The sequence below is a fragment of the Podarcis vaucheri genome (genome assembly GCF_965113315.1).
Source record: "Podarcis vaucheri genome assembly, chromosome: 7".
NCBI classification, from domain to species: domain Eukaryota; kingdom Metazoa; phylum Chordata; class Lepidosauria; order Squamata; family Lacertidae; genus Podarcis; species Podarcis vaucheri.
In genome coordinates, this window is record NC_138765.1 from 52,140,427 (window position 1) to 52,164,599 (window position 24,173).

General features: G+C 43.5%; 1 protein-coding gene across 3 annotated transcripts in view; it reads left to right on the plus strand.

The window, feature by feature from the left end:
* The window catches only part of FANCA (FA complementation group A), a 40,789-nt gene that overhangs the window by 7,593 nt on the left and 9,023 nt on the right, over positions 1 to 24,173 (plus strand). For 2 of the 3 annotated variants that reach the window (XM_082229184.1, XM_082229182.1), the window contains exons 9-32: positions 178 to 211; positions 1,254 to 1,320; positions 3,160 to 3,272; positions 4,817 to 4,893; positions 5,788 to 5,929; positions 7,111 to 7,244; positions 8,194 to 8,304; positions 8,563 to 8,658; positions 8,924 to 8,983; positions 11,430 to 11,518; positions 12,514 to 12,574; positions 12,799 to 12,848; positions 13,511 to 13,587; positions 15,541 to 15,651; positions 16,508 to 16,650; positions 16,918 to 16,988; positions 17,098 to 17,197; positions 19,213 to 19,412; positions 19,574 to 19,670; positions 20,134 to 20,310; positions 20,752 to 20,825; positions 21,929 to 22,057; positions 22,566 to 22,656; positions 23,698 to 23,870. In XM_082229184.1, the coding sequence (XP_082085310.1) occupies positions 178 to 211; positions 1,254 to 1,320; positions 3,160 to 3,272; positions 4,817 to 4,893; positions 5,788 to 5,929; positions 7,111 to 7,244; positions 8,194 to 8,304; positions 8,563 to 8,658; positions 8,924 to 8,983; positions 11,430 to 11,518; positions 12,514 to 12,574; positions 12,799 to 12,848; positions 13,511 to 13,587; positions 15,541 to 15,651; positions 16,508 to 16,650; positions 16,918 to 16,988; positions 17,098 to 17,197; positions 19,213 to 19,412; positions 19,574 to 19,670; positions 20,134 to 20,310; positions 20,752 to 20,825; positions 21,929 to 22,057; positions 22,566 to 22,656; positions 23,698 to 23,870 (2,477 nt within the window). The remainder of the gene's footprint in view (positions 1 to 177; positions 212 to 1,253; positions 1,321 to 3,159; positions 3,273 to 4,816; positions 4,894 to 5,787; positions 5,930 to 7,110; positions 7,245 to 8,193; positions 8,305 to 8,562; positions 8,659 to 8,923; positions 8,984 to 11,429; positions 11,519 to 12,513; positions 12,575 to 12,798; positions 12,849 to 13,510; positions 13,588 to 15,540; positions 15,652 to 16,507; positions 16,651 to 16,917; positions 16,989 to 17,097; positions 17,198 to 19,212; positions 19,413 to 19,573; positions 19,671 to 20,133; positions 20,311 to 20,751; positions 20,826 to 21,928; positions 22,058 to 22,565; positions 22,657 to 23,697; positions 23,871 to 24,173) is intronic. The other variant, XM_082229183.1, reaches the window with a different exon arrangement.

Here is a 24,173-nt window from a genome sequence, read left to right on the forward strand (position 1 = left end):
GGAAGGGGGCAGCACTGCATTGAAGCCTGTGCACTTAACTGATTGACAGATTTATTTCCCTTTACATTTGAAAGAGCCAGAGCATCTTAGAGTCTGTTATGTGAACATATCTGATGAAAAGCTAATAATTATATTATTATATTTTTGTGTTGTGTTTTTTTTTTTTAAAAAAAACAGGTCTGCTGTGCTGTACTTGAGAGAATGTTGACATGTAAGTGGTGCCTGTAGAAGTAAATTGCATTGGGATCTAAATTATAATTACACCTCAGTAGAGATACTTCTCCTTGTTCTGACGGCTGGGGGTGTTGTTGACATGCTGGAATGTGCTGTGTATGTAATTACCCTTTCCAGATACCACTGCATTTGAAGAGAGCTGGGGATTGCTAATAAAAACGAGCTGTAATGTGAAAGAGGAGTAGCTGGAATGATCTCATGTTTTGACTGCTGCCTCGTAGTTGGCACTAATTCTTTTCTAAATGAGCATTTATTATCTGCTGGAGTTTGAGAATGAACCGCAAATCATCATGTTGCACATTTCTCTGAGCTGTAGTAACACCCCTGGGACCAGGGTTTCATGTGCTTGTGGATGGAGGTGAATTCCAATGTCCTGCAACAGGGTAATCCAATGCAGCATTTGTGCTGGCGGAAACTCGTTGCACAATCTGTTGTGCAATGAAATTACCAGCAATTTTCTTGTGCAACAATGTTTTGCTGGTATGAAACATTTGGCTACCTGAGCAGGTGTACCACTAAGTGAGTTTTAAGTTAGCGACTACACTGCATCTGTTATTTGTTGCCATGTGCTTTAGCTGTTTCTTTGCACGGCAACAGGAAGGCAGGAAAACCTGTAAATCTTTGGGTTCCAGGTCACCTGGTGCTTTTGTTTGTTCTGATTGCCTTTCCCCCTCTGTTCATGTGCAGCCCATGTTCATTTTAGAGGCGCTTGGCACAACAAATCTTCCTGCCCCAGTTACTTCTGGAGTATAAACATTAGGGCAACCTTTCAGAGCTAAATCTGTGCACGTCAAACCTTTTAGAGTGGTTCAAGGTCAGGGTTAATTGTTTCCAAGTCTTTGCCTCTTAAGAAATTGTTCATAATAGCTTCAACGTGAGAAGAATTGTTCCTTTCCACCACTCTCCTAATGAGGTCATCTCCTTAAATGTGTGCCTCCCAAACGGCTTCTTCCATATTGTGGGTGGTCCTTTCCAGCTGTGTTTCCCACTGAGGCTACTTTGTTTTTGTTTCTCTTTAGGGGTGCTCGATGCTGCGGCTGAAAAAAAGCAGGAAGAGGCCTCCACACTGAAGGCAGTGAAGTGCTGGTAAGGGGCCATGCCCCACTCTAGAGGTTTTGCAAAGAACAGCGGGTTATGCATGGCTATGAGAGCGGTGAAATGGTCAGGGGGAGCACTTCTTAACTATGCAAGCACATCGTTTAATACAGGGCTAGGGAACTGGTGGTCCAGAAGCCCCAGACACCATGGCAAGTGGTCGGGGATGGTGGGTTTTGTACTCCAACAATATCTGGAAGGCCAGAGGTCCCCCACCCTAGGTTTCCTGGAATGTGGCCTGCAGTTTCAGTTCCCTTCTCACCCTAAAGATACAGAAGTCATTTGTGTTGTGTGATAACCTCAGTGTCCAGCAGCCATTCTCTGTAAACTCCATAGATGGTCCACTGTTTTGGTGCAGTGTCCTAGTGCTTATGTTCTTTATCTGTCAGTCCTGGCCAATGTGCAACTTGCAAAGGAAATCCTAGGCATTGTTTTTAAAGTCCACAAATCATTGAAGCAGTTGTGACTGGTGATGTTTTACCTTGAGCTTCCTATGCCAGAGTTACTCTGCAGGATGCAAACTGCAGATGCCACCTGCTTTCTCTCCTTATCTGCCTATTTATAGCACCCAATTAGTTCAGTTCCTGGAAGTTGGTATGTTTAAACCTTTTCCTGGTCATCTGCATTCCTTCTGAGTTCCTCCCCCAACACCCATTGCTTGCTTTTGTGCAACAGGGTTTGTGTGTATGTGGTGAGGGAATCTAGTGTAGATAGAAAGATAATTTATTACGGTCAGAGACCAGCTTATAAAACACACTTGGGGGTACAATCCCAGAAGGAAAACAAACATTTAAAACAATGTACAATAGTAAATTTAAAATTTATATTATAAATGCGATAAAACTTTAAGATAAGCTACCGCAGAGAGATGACCCAGAATACACCCACAGAATCGAGTTTGCGGATTTTCTTAACAAACTAGTTTGAATTGGGGGATGGTCTGCGCCTACAGATCTGTACACAGAATCTGACGACCATCTAGGTCATCTTACGATCTTTGCCTAACAGGAAAAGGTCGAATTTTTGCTTTTCTGGGAGGTCAGCGAGGCTCACCAGCAGGGGATCAATGGTCTCACTATGTGCCTCTTCATAAAAGGGACATCTAAAGAATAAGTGCTCTGGGCTTCCTATATCCCCCAATGAACAGGTGCAAAGTCTCTGAGCATATGGGACTTTTTAAAAGGATCCTTCCAGGACCGGCAAGGGCAGAGCCAAGCTTCTGGAGAGTGTAAAAGCCCTTCTTGCATTTTTGGGTATGAGAAAGAAGAGATATGCTGCTGGTGCGGCTATATCTCTCTCGATTTCTCCAATTTTATAGTCGGGGCACCTTGAGCAGTCCTGTTGTCTCTTGGTGTCTATGATTCTTTGCCTAACCATAGCTTTTGCTTGGCCCAACCCCAGACTTAGAAGGGCTTGAGGGGCAAAACCCAGTTTCTGAAGGGTGTTCAGGACTGCTGTCTGCCAGCCTTACTGGAACTGGTCACAGAGGATCAGTGGGGCTATTCCTCGGGGGAGCAGATTCAATGTCAGCCACTTGTAGATATAAGTCTCCACTTTCATCATCCCCGTTTCTAGTCTAACCCATGCGTTTGAAATGCATCTGGGGACTTGTAGGAGAGCTCTAAGGGGTTTGGATTGAACTCTCACAAGGGGGGAATCTAGTGTATTTTTTCTGCATATGTTAAAATGGATAAATATTTACATTCATTTTGACAGCCCTCCTAGTGAATGTCTTTATACTGAGAAAATTGGAGCCATTATCAGCAGTTCACCTCTGATGAGTCATTGTTCTTGAGCACTGAGACTTAGAGGTACCCTTTCCATTTCCAGGCTCTGCGTATTTGGCATGACGGCATCCCAAGGCACAGTCCCTCCGGAGTCTCTGCATCAGTTCTTTAGTCACACCTTGACCCAGGTTCTTACTTACAACGCTCAGCTAACAGGTGGGGTTTCCTATCAAGGGAAATGGGAAACAGACCTGTAGAGAAGATGGGTTTGGAAGTCAGTGCCCCAGTTAGCACTGAGTGTGAATTTAAATCAAAGCTTTTATAAATGGATGTTTAGACACGCACCCTTCCCTTAAGATTACGCCAGATTTCTCCATGAGTTAATGGCAGTAGTACTGGCATTGTAATTTTGTCTGTCTCATTTGTTAGAAATGCCACAAAATTAGGGAATACTGGAAGTTAATGTTGACCAGTATACAATATATGACTGGTTACATATTATGTATGTTGGGAGTAATAATTAAATGATGTAATGATAATATGTATTGTTGATGTGTTTGGTGATGTATTACTGGTTTTAGAATGATTTTAGTTTAGTTTTTTTTTTTTAATAAAAAATGCTAGGACTCCAGGGATAAGAGAGGAGTTAATTATACTGGGCATAACTCTTTATATACCTGATGTAGAGCTGGGTGGTGATTTCAGGAGGGTCTGCTTTTCCTTCCTGCCATGCAAACAGCAACTCCTGAAAAGCCCCCACTCTTTGACCCAGGTCCTGCTACTGTCTCTAAAATGCCACCCCTATTTAATGTGGCCTTCAGAGATAGGCTTAAGGCAGGGGTGGCCATGCCGCTCCTTGCCTAAGTTCATGTGGCCCTCAGCTTGGTTTCAGAACCCCTCTGCCCAAGCTCATTGGGCGGGGGAAGGAGGAGAGAGCGAAAAGGAAGGCTGGCTCCCTCCACTTTGGGCTCTGACCCCACCCACTGCCAGCTTTCATCCCCTGACAAATTGTCCTAAAGGCAGTGTAGCCCTTGGAAGTGGAGAGGTCCAGGCCAGAAAACATGAAGCCAGGGGCACGTGGGAGAAGTCGGGACTCCGGTGGAAGTTGGAAAAAGAACAGCTTAGGCTTGAATGCTCTCACTCCTGCTCCTTAGTCTTTAAAAATTGTATTTCAGACTTCTTTTTTTAAAACCACTTTTCAGCTAAATAAGCTTATAACCAACTGGCTGCCAAAAGCAAAATGCACATTGCTCTCATGCTAACAATTACTTTTCACATACTGTAAATGTTACAGTATGTTACAGCCTCCAGTAGAATAGCTGGCTATTAATCAGCCAGGGAGGTTGTCACCATTTAGCTCTTCTGGAAGATAGGAGAATTTCAGGAGTCACCTGAACGTTTACTAAGCCACAAGTCTGCCCTCGGAGCATCCTGCGGATAACTTGCTTTTCACTCATCCTATGTCATGTATTTCCTGAAAGGCAACCCTGCATTGCCCTATGGGAATGCAAACACCTCCATCACCGTGAACTCACAGCTTTTCACTCAGTGCCTTAGCAATGCAGCGAGCAGCGTGTGAAGGGGAACAAGTGAAAGAGGCCCTGGGCTTGATGGTTTTAGGAGTTGCTAGAAACAATTGACCTATTTGGTGAGGCATAAGCAAGGGAAGCCTTTCATATTTTGTTATCCTTTGGCAGAATTGCTCTTACTGGTTTGTAAAGTTAGATTTCCCCCCTTCCCTTTGTCTTCTCTGAACACAGCTTTCGAAGCCATTCATCTACAGAGAGACTGGAGCTTTGCAAGAACCAGCTCGGTGCTCACCATGCTGTACCGCAAAGTATGTCTCTTCCTTGTGGGATCTGACCAGGAATACCACACATTTTAGCACAACTCTTGTTTATTATTATTTCCTGAAGCTCGTGCAGCTTACTGGAACTGTACTCTTTGGTACAGTCCCTGTAACATGATATGTGCTGCGTCTGGGCTTTTCAGAAGTAGCATGCTTCAATTATAGCAAAATTGGAGCCTGCTCTCTTTCACGGAACAAAAAAAATAAAAGCCAATAGCTTTGTAAGCTGAGGCCAGGAAACCAAACAATGCATTGGGGAAATGCTGTTTGTGCCAAGAGGCTTGCAAAACAGAATGGGGATATCAAAAGGGAATGTGCAAGCAAGGAGAAGCATCCAGGGTGTTCATCTGTGTTTGCTTGCTTGCTTGCAAGGAAGGGAAGCCATTTGGCTCTGGCCTTAGAGAGGATTCATCTCTCCAGGGCAGAAAGCTTGGATAAGAGTTCTTTTCTCAGTTCTGCTTATATATAGACACTTCCCTTCTGCTAAATAGCCTCACGGGCAGCTAGCTTTGAAGGTCCTGCCTGACTCACCATCTTATGGGAGAGATGCAGAGTGACACTGACCAGGAAACCAGGCGGTTGGTGTGGAGAATTACAGTCCTGGGCAGGGAAGTCTGGATCCAGTGGCTCTTCAGGGGCACTGGCAGTATAGAGATCTCTTGGTGGAAGTGGGAGTTCCTGTCTCCCCTGCTCCTCTGGGTTGGGTTTCAGGTCTGAAATATAGGAAGCTGCCTTAGGATGAGCCAATTATTCCACTTTGTTTAATACTGTCTAACACTGATCAGCAGTGTGATGGTCAGGAGGGAACCATGAATGTGTTCTTGGGTGCTCTGCCCCAGCGTCCTTTGATTCCAAAAGGATTTTCGCTTCCTTCCCTTCTAGTTGTTTGTGGTGTTCAAAGCAGAGGAGCTGACGCATCATTTGCAGTTGGTCTTAGAGACAAGCGAAGTGAATTGGCACCATGTCCTTTCCTGTGTCTCTACATTGTTAGTCTGTCATCCTCAAGCACAACACTTGATTAAAGGTATGTTTGGAGAAGATGTCTGGGCTGCTGCTGGTCTTTCAAGCGCAGAACCAACAGACATGAGAGGAAAATGGCTGGTGTGATCCAATGCTCACAGCTGCTTGTTTGGTGTTTTAGAATTATTCGCAAATAATATTGCCTTCTCTGCCAAATATTATCAGTTTGACTTGGATGGCTTTGCCAAGTCTCTTCTCTCTCTTTCTCTCTCTCTGAATTTTTAATTTAGCTGTGGGTCATTATGTTGAGACTATTTAAAGTGCTATTTATTGCGGCTTAAACTGCCACCTGGAGGGGGCATATGCTCATATGTTTGCAGTACTGTGCCAGGCCCCATTCTGCAGAAAACGGCTTTTTTCCATTACCTTTGGAAGGCTGGAAGTGCATGCTCAGGTATGAGCATTAATATATAGAGATTTAAATGTGGTTGTATAATGTTGGAGCTTTAAAACCCTTTAAGTGGTTATGAGATCAGTACTGTATGTGTTTGCTTACTTTTAAAGAAAATACACATATCCGGCTCTTCTTCTGAAAACCGATCCCAAACTAAAGTTAGCAAACAGTAAAAACAATCAAATCAAAATGCTCAGTGAAGATTTAAACTAAAAAGCAACAACACTGTAGCAGTAGATGCAATAGGAGTCTGCAAGAAGAAGAAGAAAAGGACTTCCCCATATTGTAGTAGCAGCATCAGCAGAAATCAGTAACTACTCTCCTGAGAGAGCTGCATTTTTACCAGGCAGCTAAACGTGTTTAATGATGGTGATAAGCAATTATTCCACAATAGCCATATCACAGCAAAAAAATGACCTTTCTTACACACCCTCCACACATCTGTCAGCTGAGGGATATGACACAGGAGCTCTGGTGTTGATCATTGGACTAGAAGGGAGACCTACCTTCAGATCCCCATACAACCATGAAGCTCATTGGGTTGTTTTGGGCCAGTGGGAAAGAGTAGCACATTTGCTACTGTGGCCTGTGAACTGAGACAACAGGGTTGTCTGTTATTGTCTACAGCAATTTCCTTGGCATTTTTTAATTGCAAAAAAATTATAATACAAGGGTATTCAATGTCTTGTTTGATCTTTTAACAGAGGGTTGCCTTTTTGTTTTTTTTTATTAGCATCCAGGTTTCCCCATAGGTATGTAATATTTTGGAGATCTTGTTGTGCTTCTTCTAGACCTCCTGGACCGCCTGTTGAGAAAAGCCTTTGAGGACTATGACCTGGAAAACATGATCACTGCATTCATAATAGTCCGCCAAGCAGCCTTGGAAGGCCCTGCAATATTCATGTCTTATGCAGAATGGTTTAAGGTAAGAGCAAATGGAAGACACTTCCCAAATAAACTTGTTAATGCCAGACACAAGGACGGTGTGAGTGTGTGTCTTGAAGGGTATCCAAGCTTCTACAGGAGTGAGCTACTGTACCAGAAACTAGGATTTGAAGGTGCTTTGCATTTGGCTGGGATGGGTCTGAAATCAAAACGGAGCAAGGCTGCATTAGCACAGCAGGAATTTGGCATTGCTGTTCAACCCACACCTTCATTTATCCAAATGGCAAAGGGAATGCGGAACAGAAAACTCAAAATGTAAAAACATTATAAATCAAACTTGGAGTGAAAAGTGGCTGGACCAGCTCCATAGAAGAATCCCAAGAGTGCTGGGGGGGGGGGGACGGACCTGTGGCCCCACAGAAGATGTTGGGCTCTAACTCTTCTTGGACTATGATGCATTTTGAGTCCAGCAACATCTGGTGGGCCACAGGTTCACACCCCCCGCTATAGCCGATTGCAAGTTTCCTACAATGGCCCTCCAGATTATTTTTAAGCCCACAAACAGGGCATAAGAGCACAAGCCCTCTCTTGCTCTCTCCCCATCCAGTTGGAGAAGGGCCATAGCTCAGTGGTAAAGTATCTGCCTTGCAAGCAGAAGGTTCCAGGTTCAGTTCCCAGCATCTCCAGGTTAGGGCTGGAAGAGACTCCCGCCTGAAATCCTGGAGAGCCTCTGCCAGTCAGTGTAGACAATGCTGAGCAAGATGGACCAACGGGGTGACTTGGTATAAGGCAGTTTCCTAGGTGGTGTGCAGTAGCTCTAGTCCTACAGGTAACAGAGTCATCGACACCTTTTCCGCCATGCATTTGCCTTTTCTCCTTTTAAAGCTGTCTAAGTTGGTGACCGTCACTACATCTTGCAGTAATGAATTCCCTTGTCTCAGTGATGGGCATAGTTTAACAGTCTTCTGTGTGTTGCTGTTGCTTTCCAGACTGCCTTTGGGAGCAGCAGTGGCTTCCACAGTAGCAGTAAGAAGGCCTTAGTCTTCCTCTTCAAGTTCCTGTCGGAGCTGGTGCCCTTGGAAGCCCCTCAATACCTGAAGGTGAGACATGGACAGGATCTTGCCACCTATTTTTAGATTTTAACTGAAGCTTGAACTTCTAGGAAGTGTAAAGTGCTCTATGCTTTTTTTGTTTTGTTCATATTCATACAAAAAGGCAGCATCAGTGTACATGTGTACAATAAATCTTGCATCTGTTCTCTGTAGCCCATACCTTGGGAGGGAATGTGCAAAACTGCTAGGGGCATCCAATGGGCATGATGACTGTTGGCCTAACCTTGATTTGAACTGTCTCTCTAGGTCCACATCATGCACCCGCCGTTCGTACCCATCAAATACCGCCCCTTTCTTCTGGAATATATCACTCTCGCGAAAACCCGACTGGCTGATTTCAAGGTCAGTGAAGGGCTTCTTCCATTTCTGGGGCTCAGCCTCTTAAAGAGGGAGGTGCAGGGGCTCAGTCAGCTACCTGGAACCTGCCTCCTTGCTTGCAGATGTGCAGGGGATGCTGGCAGCATTTGTGCAGGGTACGAAAGGTAAGATTAGCCCCGGAGCTGTCGGAAACCAGTTCTAGGGATGAGTCTTGTTTTGCACTAAGCTCCCTGCCCTTTTCCACCACCATGCCTTCAGCTGTGCTCCTTTTTCTTTCAACTCTTTCCAGGTAGCAATAGAAGACATGGGTCTCTATGAGGATTTGTCTTCTGTCAAGGAAGCTGTGCAGGTACACAAGAACCACCTGGACTGACCCCATAAGTATAATTTCTATGACTTGCTGCTGTGGTAACTTCTCTCAAGTGTAGACTTGACCTTAATAATTGGTTACATGGGGAGAACATTAACAATATGACTTTACAGTCGTGCCTCGCAAGACGAAATTAATTCGTTCCGCGAGTTTTTTCGTCTAGCGAATTTTTCATCTTGCAAAGCACGGTGTCGGGAAAGTTTTGGAAAAGCAAAAATACCAAAGTCTTCAAAAACCTCAAAAAAGGCTACCACACCACGTTCTATGAGTTGTTCCTCGAAGTCAAGTCGCAACTGTATTAACGGTGTTAAGAAAAAGGAAACAAACTTGCAAGACGTTTTCGTCTTGCGAAGCAAGCCCATAGGGAAATTCGTCTTGCGAAGCAGCTCAAAAAACGCAAAACCCTTTCGTCTAGCGAGTTTTTCGTCTTGCGAGGCATTCGTCTTGCGGGGCACCACTGTACAATGTTTCTTAAGGCTTACAGCTGCTACCGTGATGCATCTTAAGGTTATAACATGGAGAACCAATGTGAGGGTAGGCAGATGTTGCTGGACTACAACTCCCATCATCCTCCCTGGCTATTGGCCATGCTGGCTGGGACTGATGGTAGTTGGAATTGGGTAGCATCTGAAAGGCACCACATTGGTTGCTTCTGAACTGCAACACTAGCACTGCAACATGCATGCTGGACTTGGGGGTGGAGAGGGGAGTAAAAAGGCTCTGTTGAAGGGTAAAGTGGGCATGTATTGACTTGGAGAATTTCTGTTCCACCCTTCCACTATTTTAAAAGCTGATATTCAGGGTGGCTTACCTCAAGTTCTATTATCATTTTATTTATATTATTGCTTGGTTGCTCTGTAACCCTGCACTTTCATGGGTTCTTGGGGCAGCTTAAAAAAAGTTAAAATTGCAATTTAGATAAAAATTAAAGCAAAAACATTAGGGCACCGTAATATAAAAGGAGCCAGTGTAATTTAAAACAGACACGAAGCAGCACAAAAACATAAATGAGTCAAGGATTAAAAGGCCTGAGAAAAGAAAAAGGACTTTGGCTGGTGTTTAAATGACATCAAACACAAACAAATTATGCATTGCTGTAGATAGGACTGGCACAAAGCAGCAGGATCAGCCATTTTGCACTAACCAGGCAAATTAAAAGCCTATCTGAAAAAGGAAGGTCTTAACTTGGGAGCAGAAAATTGAGAGAGTGAGAGGGGCCAGCAGTCCTCCTGAAGAGGAAGGGAATTGCACGATTTAAATGTGGTCAGAAAGAAGTTGCTCAGAGGGAGTGAGGCGGCCCTTCAGGTAGCCGGGAGCTAAGCCAAGAATGGGGTCTCTCTGAGCACCATGAAAACTACCTTGCATTATCAATGCCCTTCTTCAGCTTCATATCTGATGAGCAATTACCAAATGTTGAAGCAGGCAAACCCTTTTACTAATCAGAGCTCAGGGTTTGTTTGTTTTAAAAGCTTTAATTACACACGGTCAGGGGGAAAAAACAGCCTTGTGTTTGAGCATTTGCTTGGTAGCTGTAGGTGGGTAGGCTCTGCATGCAGGTGATCTGCAGTGCTCAGCACTTCCTCAGCACTCAGCATTGAAACAGAGGAAGGAAACCTAGTATGGAAATACAGCTGGCAGATGAATGAGGCATGTAAAATGTTTGCAGACTGGTAACTTTTGCGCAGTTATGTACAAGGCAGACAGAAAAATGTAAGTGGGTCCAATTTTAATCTCCATGACAAAAACGAACCATGACATTCCGGTTCGTTTAGTTTGGACCAGCATTATTCTATTCATTTATTTCTACAACTTTGTCTGCAGTCTGATCAGAGATGCTGGAACTTGCTGGTGGAAATGCAGCATAACAAATTTGGTCTTTTTCTTTTAAGTGTGATACATAAAAGCTGTTTGCTATAGCTATGTTTGTTTTCAGGGAGTTCTTATTTCAATTTATCAGTGTATCCTGCAGGAAAGGTTGCTTTTCATTCCTCTTATGTCTCTGTTGGGCCCTGTTGAATGTCACAGAATTGATTTCCTTGGCTCTTGCTGTTTGCAGTTTTTATTGTGGCTGCTTATTTGTACCAGACCCAAAACAGCATTATTTCTGCCTGACTTTACCCAGAGCAGCCATTTACACTTAACAGCAGAATCTTTAAGTCCCAAGGCATAAAATATATGAAATTTGGAAGATACACTTGAGTATCTTTTACCTGACTGTGATCTTATTCTGCTCCTGTTATGCTGTCTTAGTTCCCCATCACCAAGTATTTGTTATGCAGCTGAACTGGCCATATCTCCCATGGGACAGAAAAAGCAGTCACAAAGCACAATAGAGCAGGAAAGGAAGACTTGGATCAGTTGTGCAAAAAGAGATAAAAAACATTTCTTCTCTCCTCTGTTGCCTCTCTCTCTCTGTGTATGCCAGCCACACTGCCAGGCACTTCATGATGTTGAAAAGGCCATTCAGATATTTGAAAACACCGGAAAGATCCCAACTAGTGTGATGGAAGCCAGGTATGATATCTTCATCTCCCAGCTCCCCCAAATATTCTGTTCCAGGAACATATCAAACAATATAGTCAGGAAAAAAGGCTTTAGAAGAAGAAGAGCCGGAATTGCTGTCTAAAATAATAATAAAACCTGTTGGTAGCTGTTTGTCTAGTGTTTGCGGCTGCATGTGGAAAGAATGTGGAAGGAGGAAAAGAGCCGAACACCCATGAATGGTGGTTCCCCAACTCCGGTTAAAAAGGCATCCTTTGGAAACATCCCCCCAGGAACATAAGAAGAGCCCTGCAGGATGAGGCCAGTGGCCCATCTAGTCCAGCATCCTGTTCTCACAGTGGCCAACCAGATGCCTGTGGGGAAACCCGCAAGCAGGATTCTCCTCTCTTGAAGTTTCCAGCAATTGGTCTGGCACAGTCCCCCTCTTGTGCATTTCCTCTTTTGTTTCAGTGTAGCTCGCTCAGGGCAGGGGGGAAATTGTGGGGCATGTGGCCCTCAGATTTCAGCCCAGAACTTGCTTGTTCTGTTGCCCTTGTTGTCCTCTTGCCTTGAGGAAGCTGCCATGGGCTGCAGCTGAGGGGGTGCCTGGCTCCCTGTGAATGTCCCAATAAAGTAAAAAATGTTGTTGCTCTCGGGTCCTGGTTGTAGTCTCCCTTGGGGGCTCCTGGCTGCCCACTGTGAGAGCAGGTTGCTGGAGTAAGATGGACCCTTTTTAGTTTGATCCAGCTGCTGCTGGGCTCTTCTTAGATTCTTATTCACTGGGTTCTGCAAAGGCTGCTTTGTGTTGTGTAGTCCTTCCTGTGGTGGAACTGCCCTATAGCTAATCATATCAATGGGTTATCATAACGACAGGCCCACATGCTGCGTTTTTGAAGTACTGTTTTTCTGTCTGATTTTTTGAAATAAAAACCAGTAGGTTTGTTTTAAGGCATTCCTAAAAATGTCAAGATGCACTTTGTGTTCCAGATGTGATTAATTTCTACCGCATCTGCCTTCCTGTGTTTCAGCATCTTCAGACGGTCCTATTACACATCGCGTTTTATTCCTGCTTTACTTGCGCCCCGTGTGGTGAGCATCCTTCTTTTTGTTTCCTCCAATTTTGGGCGGCGAATGAAATTTTTTGAAAGTTTTGGTTGCTTTTCTGTTTTATGTATTCCTAAACTTTTAGGTTACTGTTCTATTAAGCACATTAACACTCAGAATGAGCTGCAGCATAAAAAAATGTGCATCTAAATCATCAATGTCGAAACAGATATTAAAACACTTTTTTTTAAAAAAAATTTTAATTGCAGCTTCCTGAAACACCCGACTCCCGCATGGCTTTGATAGACTCCCTTAAGAGGTAAGGAAGTGGATTCTGAAAAGCTGCAATTGCTTTCTGATATTAGAGGCTTCATACGGGGGACGTTTGACATCACCTGATGCGACTTTCCACGATGCTGCGTTATCTCTGCGCCTGCAGCCACGTAATGCAGTGGTGTTATGGTCTTACCACACTTCTGAATACCCCACAGACCTCTCTGCCTCTTGGGTCCACTGTTCCTGGTCTCCAGGTTTCCTTTGATTAACTGCATGTGCAAAAAAATATTCCCGTGTGGCACAAAATGGTCTTTATCTCTTTGGTTGCTTCCATACTGGAGCTGTTTTACACTTCTTTTCGGCTGTTCTTTTCTGCACTTATTGAGAAGTGGGGTGACAGGAGAGGTTCCAGACAGTGCTTTATAACCAGCAATGCCTTTTCCTATGGCCAACATCCGTTTACATAATCATGATTAAGTTCTGTTCAACAAAAAGTCCCCCCCCCCCCGATGTTAATTGAAAGCTTCCTGTTTGCAGCTCTGGCCCATTCTATTGCTTACTTGGTCAGCCAGTAAAAGGGGCCGCCACCTGCATGCCCTGGCTCACTTTAAAACATAGTTTGCATGTGACATGCCAACTGCGTCATGATGGTAACTGGAGGCTGGTTCGGTGGTGGCATAAAAACGTTTCTGTCTCCTAAAACAGGGCTGAGAAAATTCCCGTGAACATGTACACCACTTATATTGAAGAATGCAAAGCTGTTAAAGAGAAGCTCTTGCAGGGTGAGAAAGATCTATTTGCTAGTGGTAAGAATGAAGCAAAACAAATGCTGCTTCTTTGCTCACCTCCTCCCAGGTATTAAAACAAATACGATAGTGCCTCTTTTGTGGTTGTGTAATGGGGAAATGCATTATGGAGGTGCTGGCATTTTCCTTGCTGCAAAGAGAAAGGGGGGAATACTGCTGCTGAACCACAAAAGTGATTCAGTGTGGAGCTTCCATGCCTGTTAATCTGCAATGTGGGCTGTGCAAGAAGCTCCCTGTGTTTTCTGGTACAATTCTGACAAAAGATGAACTGGAGCTGATGCGTCCTGCTGCTGCCTCTAAAGAACTCTGGACCTTTCTACTTAATGTGAAAACTCAGATGCTGCTCTCAGGCTTGGGCAGCTTGAGGTCCTGAGTGCCAGAAATCTAGGGTGAAGTGAAGATTTTTAGCAGCTTGCAGCAATCAAAAGGAATGATTTGTGTTCCAGATAAAGTGGGGACACTGGCCCCTAGTGGCTTTTCCATTAAATTTCTGGTGCTGTAGCAGAAGTGAATAAAACGATTTAGCCTGCTTTTGTCCTTTAATGCAGCTGGCTTGATATCGATGGAATTGCATTGCCTGTTAGCTCTAAAACGATCACTGTCTGTTATATGTAGCCTTGGGGCATCACGCCAGTGAAGCAGGATTAATGAACGGTGCTGCTAAATTAGCCTGGAGACTTCGATGTGCTGAGCTGGCTTAATACTGATACGTATGTGGAGATAAATTTGTTCAATTGAACAAATTCCAGTCCATTCTTTAGGTTGAGTGCCCTAAACCAGACCTAGAGAGGTGGTGCTGTGAGTCGCTGTAGGTCAATAGTCTGCATACTGTCTAAGAACCTCGTTAAAAATGTGGGCTGTTACTCTTGCAAATGATCTTTTGAGGTTGCTCCATCAAATTAGTGGGGCTTCAAGTTGACAGTGTTTATATTACAGGCTGAACTAAAATGCACTTCCCATTGGGAGGAGGGGTAGCGAGACTATAACTCATTGGTGGAGAGCACACACTTTGCATACAGAACATCCCAGGTTCAACTCCCAGGCATCTGTGGTTAAAATGGGATCTGTTTGCAAATGCTGATGAAAGACATTTATCTGCCTGGGACCCTAGGGGTGTGTAAGGCTAAGGACTTTTATATTGGCCCAGGCATTTTGGATGGAATTGTAATTGGAGCTGCTGCTTTCTTCTTGTTGTCCATAGTTTGTAAACATGAGTTTTTAATCTGCTTTTTCATTTTGCTGTTGCTTTTATATTGCATTTATATTTATTTAAACATTTTAAAACTCAACTTGCATAAAATTACAGCCAGGTGGCAAACACCATTCAAAATTATAGTAAGAATAATAAAAACATCACTAAAATACTGGTTGGCAAAAAGAAATTCACATGGCTTGTCCGAATAACATAATTTTTAGGAGATCTCTGTAAGTTGGCAGGAATGATTCCTGCCAAACCTCTAGTGGCAAGGAGTTCCACAAAGGCAGGGCTTGCTGCACTAAAGGCTCAGTCCCTAACAGAGGCTGACCAAACCTCTGGGGTGTGGGGAACCCCAGGAAGTGGCCCATCAGAAGATCTCTGTGACTGAGGTGGAGCATAAGGGATCAGATTGTTCTTAAGGTACTTGGGGCCCAAGTTCTTCAGGACTTTGTGAATTAGCACAAGAACCATGAACCTGGTCCTGCAGCAAATTGGCAACCAGTGTAGCTCTCTCAGCAGAGGAGTTCCCGTCAGCCTGCTCCTGTAAGCAGTCTTGGCCATTCATATATAGCAGTTTGTATGTTGGGTAAATAGCTTGCACCATTTTGTACGCTGCCCTAGAACCTTCTGAAGGGCAGGTAAGAAACATTTTAAACACAATAGAACATTCTGGGCTAACTTTACAAATAGCTTGATCCTGGCATAAGACAGCAGCAGCTTCTTGTGTTCAGCAGATGAATCAATGGAAATTGAGGCAAGTGATCTCAGAGAGCCCTTGGAACTTCTAAAAGCTGAACTTGACACACTGAGGCTGCTTATTACAGACCAGAATAAGCATGATGGTAAGTGAAGGCAATCGGGTGGCAAACGGGGAGAGAATGGGGACGAAACAGCACAGAACGTGTCTGCAAAGCTGCTTTGGCAGATGACTTGAGCCTGTGTCAGACGTGTGATATGTTTGTGGGCCTCACGCATCATCAGCCAACTTCAGGGGTAAAAGACAACCCCAAGGGGGAGACTGCAGATCCCTGGGGTAGCTGGTTGGGCAAGGGGAGATGAACCAGGCATGACAGTCCAGCAGGTGCAACCTGGCCTACTCAGGGGGTGGCCAAAGGGCAAATGGAACTGCTGTGGTGGAAACTGTCACGCAGCTCCAAGTGGCCACAGTGGGAAGAGGTGGTGTGAGGGCTCCAGCAGGATATTATGTCATCCCCTTCGACTTAACATGGCTTGTTTTGGTCAGTGGGCCAAAGCAAAGCCATTGGGAGAAGCAGGTTGGAGTTGCATCTTGGACCGGGGTGTGTGTGTGCGCACATAAGTTGTCTGATTCACTTTAATTTCGAGCATCTAGTATTTGGCAAATGTTGTGCTTTTTCTTGGCTGAAAAAGACCCGCCCACTTTTTTGGCTTGCTAGATGCAAGCCTGGCCTAATCTGCTTTAGATGGCTTGAGGTCTGTTTCTAGTTCTCAAGTGCATCACTTAAACCTGGTTGCTCCCTTGTTAACATTATTGCTTGTTAAAACTTCCTGCTTCCTTCAGATGGAATCAAACGCCACATATGCCGGTGGCACTGTGTGTTCAGGGTGGCAGAACAATTTGCGTATGAGGTTTTCAAATAAATTCCTAAGGAACTTCAGCAGCTGGATATACCCTTGCCTCCTTTGTTGGCTGTTCTGTCATGTTGTTCTCTGTTGCAGAGGTGCCAGCTCAGATTGCTGTGGTCTCTGATAAACTGGTGGGCGTTCTGGGACGTATGAAAGACGAGGATGAAGCCGCATCCCTGAGTCTTAGGATCAAGCTAAACCTTTCCATTCCTGAAGTTGAACAGCGGGATCAAGGGGTGTGTACAGAGGTGCTTTGCTCTAAGTTGTTGCACTGAAACATCCCTGAGACAGAATCATTTTACAGAGATAAAATGTTGGGAACCCATCCAACCAATAAGCCATATTTTCAGTATTTGTTGCGGTCCTGTCAGACAAAATATGAGAATTGTAGTTCTCAGTTCTTCATAATTGCGTGGTAGGAGCTTGTATCTCTGCCTGCTAGATACCAACACCAGATACAAAGGCCCTGGGGTAGAAATCAACAGCCAGCCTCTCTCTTTCAGGCTATCGATCTTCTTCTGACATCGTTCTGCCAGAGTGTAATGGCTGCCTCCTCCTCCCTCCCTCCAGACAGGTAAAAATACCATTGCTAGGTTCTTAAAGTTTCTGGAATGTAGTTAAACAGGGATAAATAATTTTTCATCCTGGCAGCAATATGATGGCATGGCTTGTATTCCTTACAGACAAGGGGCCTGGCCCTCCCTCTTTGTGAAAATGGTTTGTGGGCACCGCCGACTCTTGCCATCCTTGTTGGGCAGGCTCTGCCAGCTTATCTACCATCAGGTGGGTTTCCCAATGCGATGAGCTGATGTCTTAATGCATGCACCCCTCTGAAGAACCGGAATTGAACTGGCTCCTTCTGTTGCCATCACAGAGTGTCGGTCTGCTTGAGGTCCTGAGATAGGCTCCTTGGAGTTATGGGCTTTACTGCAGGGATAACCTGTGACCTGTCAGATGCTGCTAAATTCCAGCTCCCATCAGACACAACCAGAATGGCCCAATGGTCAGGGATTATAGGAACTGTATTCCAATGGGATTATGGGAACTGTAGTCCAACAACTGATGGCCTGCAAGTTAGCCACTCCTGGTTTACTGAAACTGGTAGCCATGGATACAAAATGTATTTTCTTTTTTTCTTTTTTTCAATTTTTTTATTTTTAAAATTTTCAAATTTAACAGTAAAAACACACACACACACAAAAAAACATTCCATTAGAATTATACATCCAATTCTATTTTTTCCACTTTCGGACTTCCTTCAGTCTATCTGGAAATTTTCATGTTATCACAGTTATTCACATTTCTTGGATCTATATTGTTTTGGTTTTTTTTAACCAAATTGATCTTAACAATTATTATAAAACAATGTTTCTTTCCATTATTATCACAGAGCTTCTTGAAAACCTACAAACGTTAATTGACCTTCACATATATTCTTAATATACTCTGTAAATTTATTCCAGTCCTCGGTAAATCTCTGGTCTCGCCGGTTCCGAATTCTCCCCGTTAGCTTGTCTAATTCTTCGTATTCCATCAACTTCATTCTCCATTCTTCTTTCGTCGGGATTTCTTCCTGTTTCCATTTTTGTGCCACCAAAATTCTTGCCGCTGTTATTGCATATAAAAACAACTTCTCATCCTTCTTTTTTATGTCATTTCTTAGTATTCCTAACAGAAAAGTTTCTGGTTTTTAAACAAAGGTATAGTTCAACATTTTTTTCAATTCATTATAAATCATTTCCCAGAAACCTTTCATTTTTTTACATTCCCACCACATATGGTAGAATGTTCCTTCTTTCTCCTGACATTTCCAACATTTATTACTCACTTTATACATCTTTCCAAGTTTTACTGGTGTAACATACCACCTATATAACATTTTCATAACATTTTCTTTTATTGTAGTACATGCAGTAAATTTCATTCCTTCTTTCCACAATCTTATCCAATCATCAAATTGAATATTATAACCAAAGTCTTTGGCCCACTGAATCATTACAACTTTAACCTCTTCATCCTTAGTATGCCACTCAAGTAGTAATTTATACATTTTTATAAAATTTTAACATCATTATTCACTATTTCTTTTTGAAATCTAGATTTTTCATCTTGAAAACCTCTTTCCAGCATCTCTTTTTTAAACATCGCATTCAGTTGGAAATAGTGTAACCAATCAAACACATATTCTTTAACTTCGTCATATGGTTTCAGTTTCCATTTATTTCCTTCTTTTATAATTAAGTTCTCATATGTAATCCAACTCCCCATCATATTGATCTTCTTGACACTCATTACCTCCAATGGCGACAGCCAGAGTGGGGTTTTAAACTCTAATAAATTTTTGTACCTATTCCATACTTCAATCAGGGGACCTCGGAAAATGTGATTTTCAAAACCTTTATGCACTCTTTTTTTTCATACCATAAATATGCGTGCCAACCAAATCTATTATCATATCCTTCTAAATCCAGAAGTTCTGAGTTTTCCAACTTTATCCATTCTTTCACCCAGCAAAGACATGCAGCCTCGAAATATAACTTTAGGTCTGGCAGGGCAAAGCCTCCTCTATCTTTTGCATCTGTTAAAATCTTAAATTTTATTCTAGGCTTCTTGCCCTGCCAGACATACCTTGATAATGCTCTTTGCCATTCTTTAAATATCGTAACACCTTTAATTATTGGTATTGATTGAAATAAAAACAACATTTTTGGGAGCATACTCATTTTTACCATTGCAATGAATGTATACAAAATGTATTTTCATGTGTTTTGATTGGGGTATGTTTTGTCTGTTTGCAGGGGCCTTCTCTGAGTGATGCTCATATCATTGGCCTGGCTGTCTTTGCAGTCCACTTAAATGAAGCCAAGTCCTTAATTCCTGAGGTGGACATCTGCTCTTGGCTTCCTCACTCTGTATCCAAAAGATGTCTTTCAATAACTGAGCTCTGGGATTATTTATTGGTGTGCCGGACAGGAGAGTCCATTGTCTTCTGCATGAGGTAAACTTCTTTCTCCATCAAAGGTTTCATCTGTTGTGAGAGTAAAATAGGTGGTGGGTATATTTCTCTTGGAGGGTGGGATAAAAATACAATAGATAGTATTTGAAAGGGGACCAGTGAATGGCCAAACAAAATAATACTTTTTATCTCTCTCTCTGTAGGTTTTGTACAGCTGCTCTCTCTTACTACTTCTGCAAGTTTACTTCCCTTTCCCGTGCTTGTCTGTGCTCCTTACTTCATTCTGGTTTTGTAAAAAAGGTAACTTTATAAAATATATATTTAAAGCAAACGACAGTTATCCTGCACTCAGAAGTCAAAATCCGAACACGAATGCATCTTTCCACTGCAGTTATTTCTGCTCAGTTACTCCATAGTGTGCTAACCTGCATGTTTGTCCAGGATTCTCTCTAGATTGATTGCTCAGCATTCTGTGAGTGCAGCGTTTTCCAGCCTGCTTTTCTCAAAACTTGTGGTTCCAGATTTTATTATTGTTATGCTCCAACATATTTTTTTTGGGGGGGGGGATGTTTAATAATTTGGGGTCATATTTGTGATGAAATCAATAATGTCAGCAAATATGAAAAGCTTGTTATTCTATAAAGTCAACTTGTGGATTTGTATATGGAATATAGAAATTTGCCTTATACAGAGTCAGACCAGTAGTCCATCTAGCTCAGTGCTATTTATATTAACAGGTGTTTCCCCCCCCCCTGTTTTGTAGCTTCAATATGTTGTTCCACGGCTCAGCTTAGAGGCTCGAGGAAGAGGCTATGACGGAGACCCAGCTGAGATTCCTTGGAAAACTTTATCTCACCCCGCTATCTGTTACCAGAAAGCTGCCCTCTGCTTGTGGAAGCAAACCCAGCTCAAAGAGCTCTTGCAGGAGAAAGAGTTCCAGGTAAATTCAGTGACTGTGCCAGGTTCTTCCCTTGCCCTCTGGCAACCATGTCTCAAGGTTATCTGTAGCAGGTTGAGGCTTCACTATTGGGGTGCCAGTTAAGCAGGCATAAGCTGCTGGGCTCCGTTCAGCCAGTGTAGAAGAGCTCTTAGTCCATTACGCATGAAGGCCTTGTGGTAGTGGTAGGATAGGTTATTGTTGCTGCTGTTAAGCAACGGGGAGTCAAAAATCCTTGCCAGTCTACTTCAAATCATTGAGAGCTCTGCTGGTAAATCCTGATTTCGCCCTGATTTAAGAAATTCAATGCTATTAGCACTTCAGTTTATGCCTGAGGGCCAGAGCAAATGACCTAATGCTTAGCACGGAGGAACAGGCTAAGGTGTCTGGGGAGCTCCTGTTGCTGTTTTGTGTCTCCCGCACAAAAATTTATCTTTCTTGTAGCTGACCCTCCAAGAGTGGCTGCTGATGGAGTTAGGCGTCCAGCCTGATGAAGACGTTCTTTCTCCTTGTGAGAGGTGAGTGCTGCAGGCTGGCTTTAACTTTAGTTCAAGGTTCAGCCTTCACCCACCTGATGCTCATCAGATGTTTTGGACTACAACCTCCAGCAGCCTCATGTGGCTGTGCTGATGGCAATTGTAGTCCGAAACATCTGGAGGGCACCAAGATCATAGAATCATAGAATCATAGAGTTGGAAGAGACCACAAGGGCCATCGAGTCCAACCCCCTGCCAAGCAGGAAACACCATCAGAGCACTCCTGACATATGGTTGTCAAGCCTCTGCTTAAAGACCTCCAAAAGAGGAGACTCCACCACACTCCTTGGCAGCAAATTCCACTGTTGAACAGCTCTTACTGTCAGGAAGTTCTTCCTAATGTTCAGGTGGAATCTTCTTTCTTGTAGTTTGGATCCATTGCTCCCTGTCCGCTTCTCTGGAGCAGCAGAAAACAACCTTTCTCCCTCCTCTATGTGACATCCTTTTATATATTTGAACATGGCTAAGGCTGATTTCCATCCATGTGAAGAAGTACTTTGGGTCCCCTGCAAATGAGCCCAGAAAGTGAAAATGAAGCACTGAGGCTGGTTTTTCACAAGTTGGAACTTTAGGCGGGGGAGGCAGTTGTTTTAGAAGGGTTTTTTTTTAAAGAATCATAGTGCAGGTGTTTATGATGTGAAAAACAGTGATTTGTGTGTGAAAAATCATCCTTTCTCAAGCACCTTTTGTTGCTTATTCTTGGTCTACTGTGTGATGTGTGTAGCTACGTTTTCTGAAAAGCATTATAGAAATATTTTAATAAATAAATAAAATAGCCCCTTAATCCTTCCAAAGGCAGAGCACAAGATCCTGACACCCTCGTTCCTAAAGCTAAAGTCCAGAGAAGGATAATTAACTAAAACAATTCATGGTTTAGTCTCTGAAATGGTCTTGCAAAACTCTCACCCTCTGTCTGTCCCTTTGAGTCTGAGCGTAAAAGCCTTCACTTCTATGTCCAGCCTTGCGCACTGATGATAACCGTAAGAAGATTTGGCCCAAGGTCTTTCACCCCCCCTTCTCTCTTTTGCCTTTTGATTTGCTGGCAGAAGATCTGAGCTTTTTCTGCCTGTCTCTCCTACATGCAGGCAGGAATTCCATTACTGGGCTTTGTATCAGCACTTTCTTCCTGTGCCTGCTGCTGCTGGAGGCTGTGATGGAGACCTGAGAGAGATGTGTGCTGTTCTTATTGGCACCATCCTGGATTTCCGCCAGAGGTAAGAACGTCAGAAGAGCCTTACTGGATCAAGCCAAGGCCCGTCTAGTCCACTGTCCTTTTCCTGCCAGCCAGGTACTCCTTCTGGGAAGCCTGCTACCAGAACCTGAGCACAACGGCTGGTTCCCTTTGATTAAAGGTGCTGGTTAAATTGCTTCTACAGATGAACAAAACACCCATTATCTTTCCCACCCAAATTCTGCCTTTTCCCTCTGCCTGTGATCAGCTGGGTGAAAGGGTGTGTTGCTCCTATAACCTACGCAATGCTGATAAACATCTGCCTTAATTGAGATTGTTCCTTCCCCCTGCCCAGGAATGCACTCTATTAAAATAGTTCTGGTTTATCAATAGTGTGTTTCCATGGCATGTTAAAGCAGGTAAAGATGCAAAATTAGCAGCTTTAGGACTTTCACGTTCCCCTCTCCCAGTTTCTCTGGCAAATGCTTCTCTGTGTGTTCAGATATTTCTGGGTCCTGCAGTAGCTGCTCCTCCACTGCTTTTGGTTCCAGGTCTGAGCTGGACAAGCCCAACCACCCAAATGATTCGAAATGCTCCATATCCCATGGGAGAGGAAGCCCCGATATCTACTGCCGGTTGCAGGTGATGCAAATGTGCATGTTATGTGTTTTCTGTTTGTACTTGTCTTCTTTTGCTCAAAGATTTTGCCGCTTGCTGGGGTTGGTCTTCTGATGCTAGGAATGATATGACAAGTGCAAAGGTGCTTTCTAACCCGTAAAGCAACATTCAGTTAAATTGCTGGAGAGTCAGCCGGTCTTGTGGCTGGCCGTCTTGTGCATTGGCTTGTAGTGATGGCTAACGATGACCCAGTCTTAGGTACCATGCTGATAATAGAACATGCACATGGATGTTCTCCTGTACAGCATTGTTGCTAAATACCGCTGCTTGGGCCTGAATGCTTGAGGCCGCCACAGGCCACTGCATTCTGCACTTAGTATAATGGTCTTCAAGGGCAGGTGGGAATTGTAGACCTAAGCATATGGAGGGCACTGAGTTGGAGAAGACTGCTCTAGACTGAGCTTATGGTAGCTTTATGATAGTGGCCTGCCTATCTGCAAAGCTGTTTTAAGGATAAGGGACGTATGTCAAATGCTTGTGAGGGAAAATGACTATATAATAAGTGCTGGACATTTATTGCTATGGAATACCACTATTTTGATCTTTGATCCACTGCTATGAAGATATTCATGTTTTCAGACATTCTTTTTTAAATTTTATTTATTATTTTCAAATTTATACACTTCAATCATTTCAACATTTCGAAACTCAACTTTCTTCCCCCTCTTTCCTTAAATTTATTTTTAATATTTTCTGTATATTCCAAATTAACTTAACTTACCTGTTTATTCACCTACTTTAAATATATACTCTTATAAAACTGCAGGTTACTGCAATATGTTTTTATACATTCTGAACAGTTTGAAATGTTTTAGGTGGTTTAGAATTTTTTAAAAATATGTTGTTGTTGTTGTTTTGAATGTAATTGTTTTAAATTTTTGATGTTTTCTGCCCAGGGCTCCTTTGGGAAGAAGAGTGGGATGGAAATTTAATAAATGAATAAACAAACAGGAGTTGAAACGCCATCTCCTGCCCTCTACTAACTGGCTGCTGTCTCAATTTCAGGAGATGCTACTGGAGCTGGAGCTGGAGCGCAAGAAAGCCCCACCTGACTCCTGCCCCAGAAGGGAGGAGCACTTCCTATTCAGGGTTTTCCAGGAGCGGCAAAAAGCTCTGGGCAATGGGTCCTCTGTGGGTGAAAGGCTACTTCGGCAGCAGGAGCTGCTGCTTCAAACCAGGTAAATGCACCATGGCTGCCAATGAGTCCAAGTGGCTTTGGGGATAATTAAAAACACAGCTGCATAGAGGCCAATGGAAGGCAAGATTTTCCCTTCCTGCTTCCTCCTGGGTTATGGGACATAGGAAGCTGTAGATACCCAAGACAGGGCATTCCCAGTGGTGGCACCCCAGCTACGAAAGTCCCTCCGAAGGAAGACTTGCATTCAGGAAGCTTGGAAAGACACTGTTTCCAGGCCTCTGGCTATCAGATTTTTCACACTGCTGGTTTTAACTGTTGCCTCAATATGTTACAGTGGTGTTTT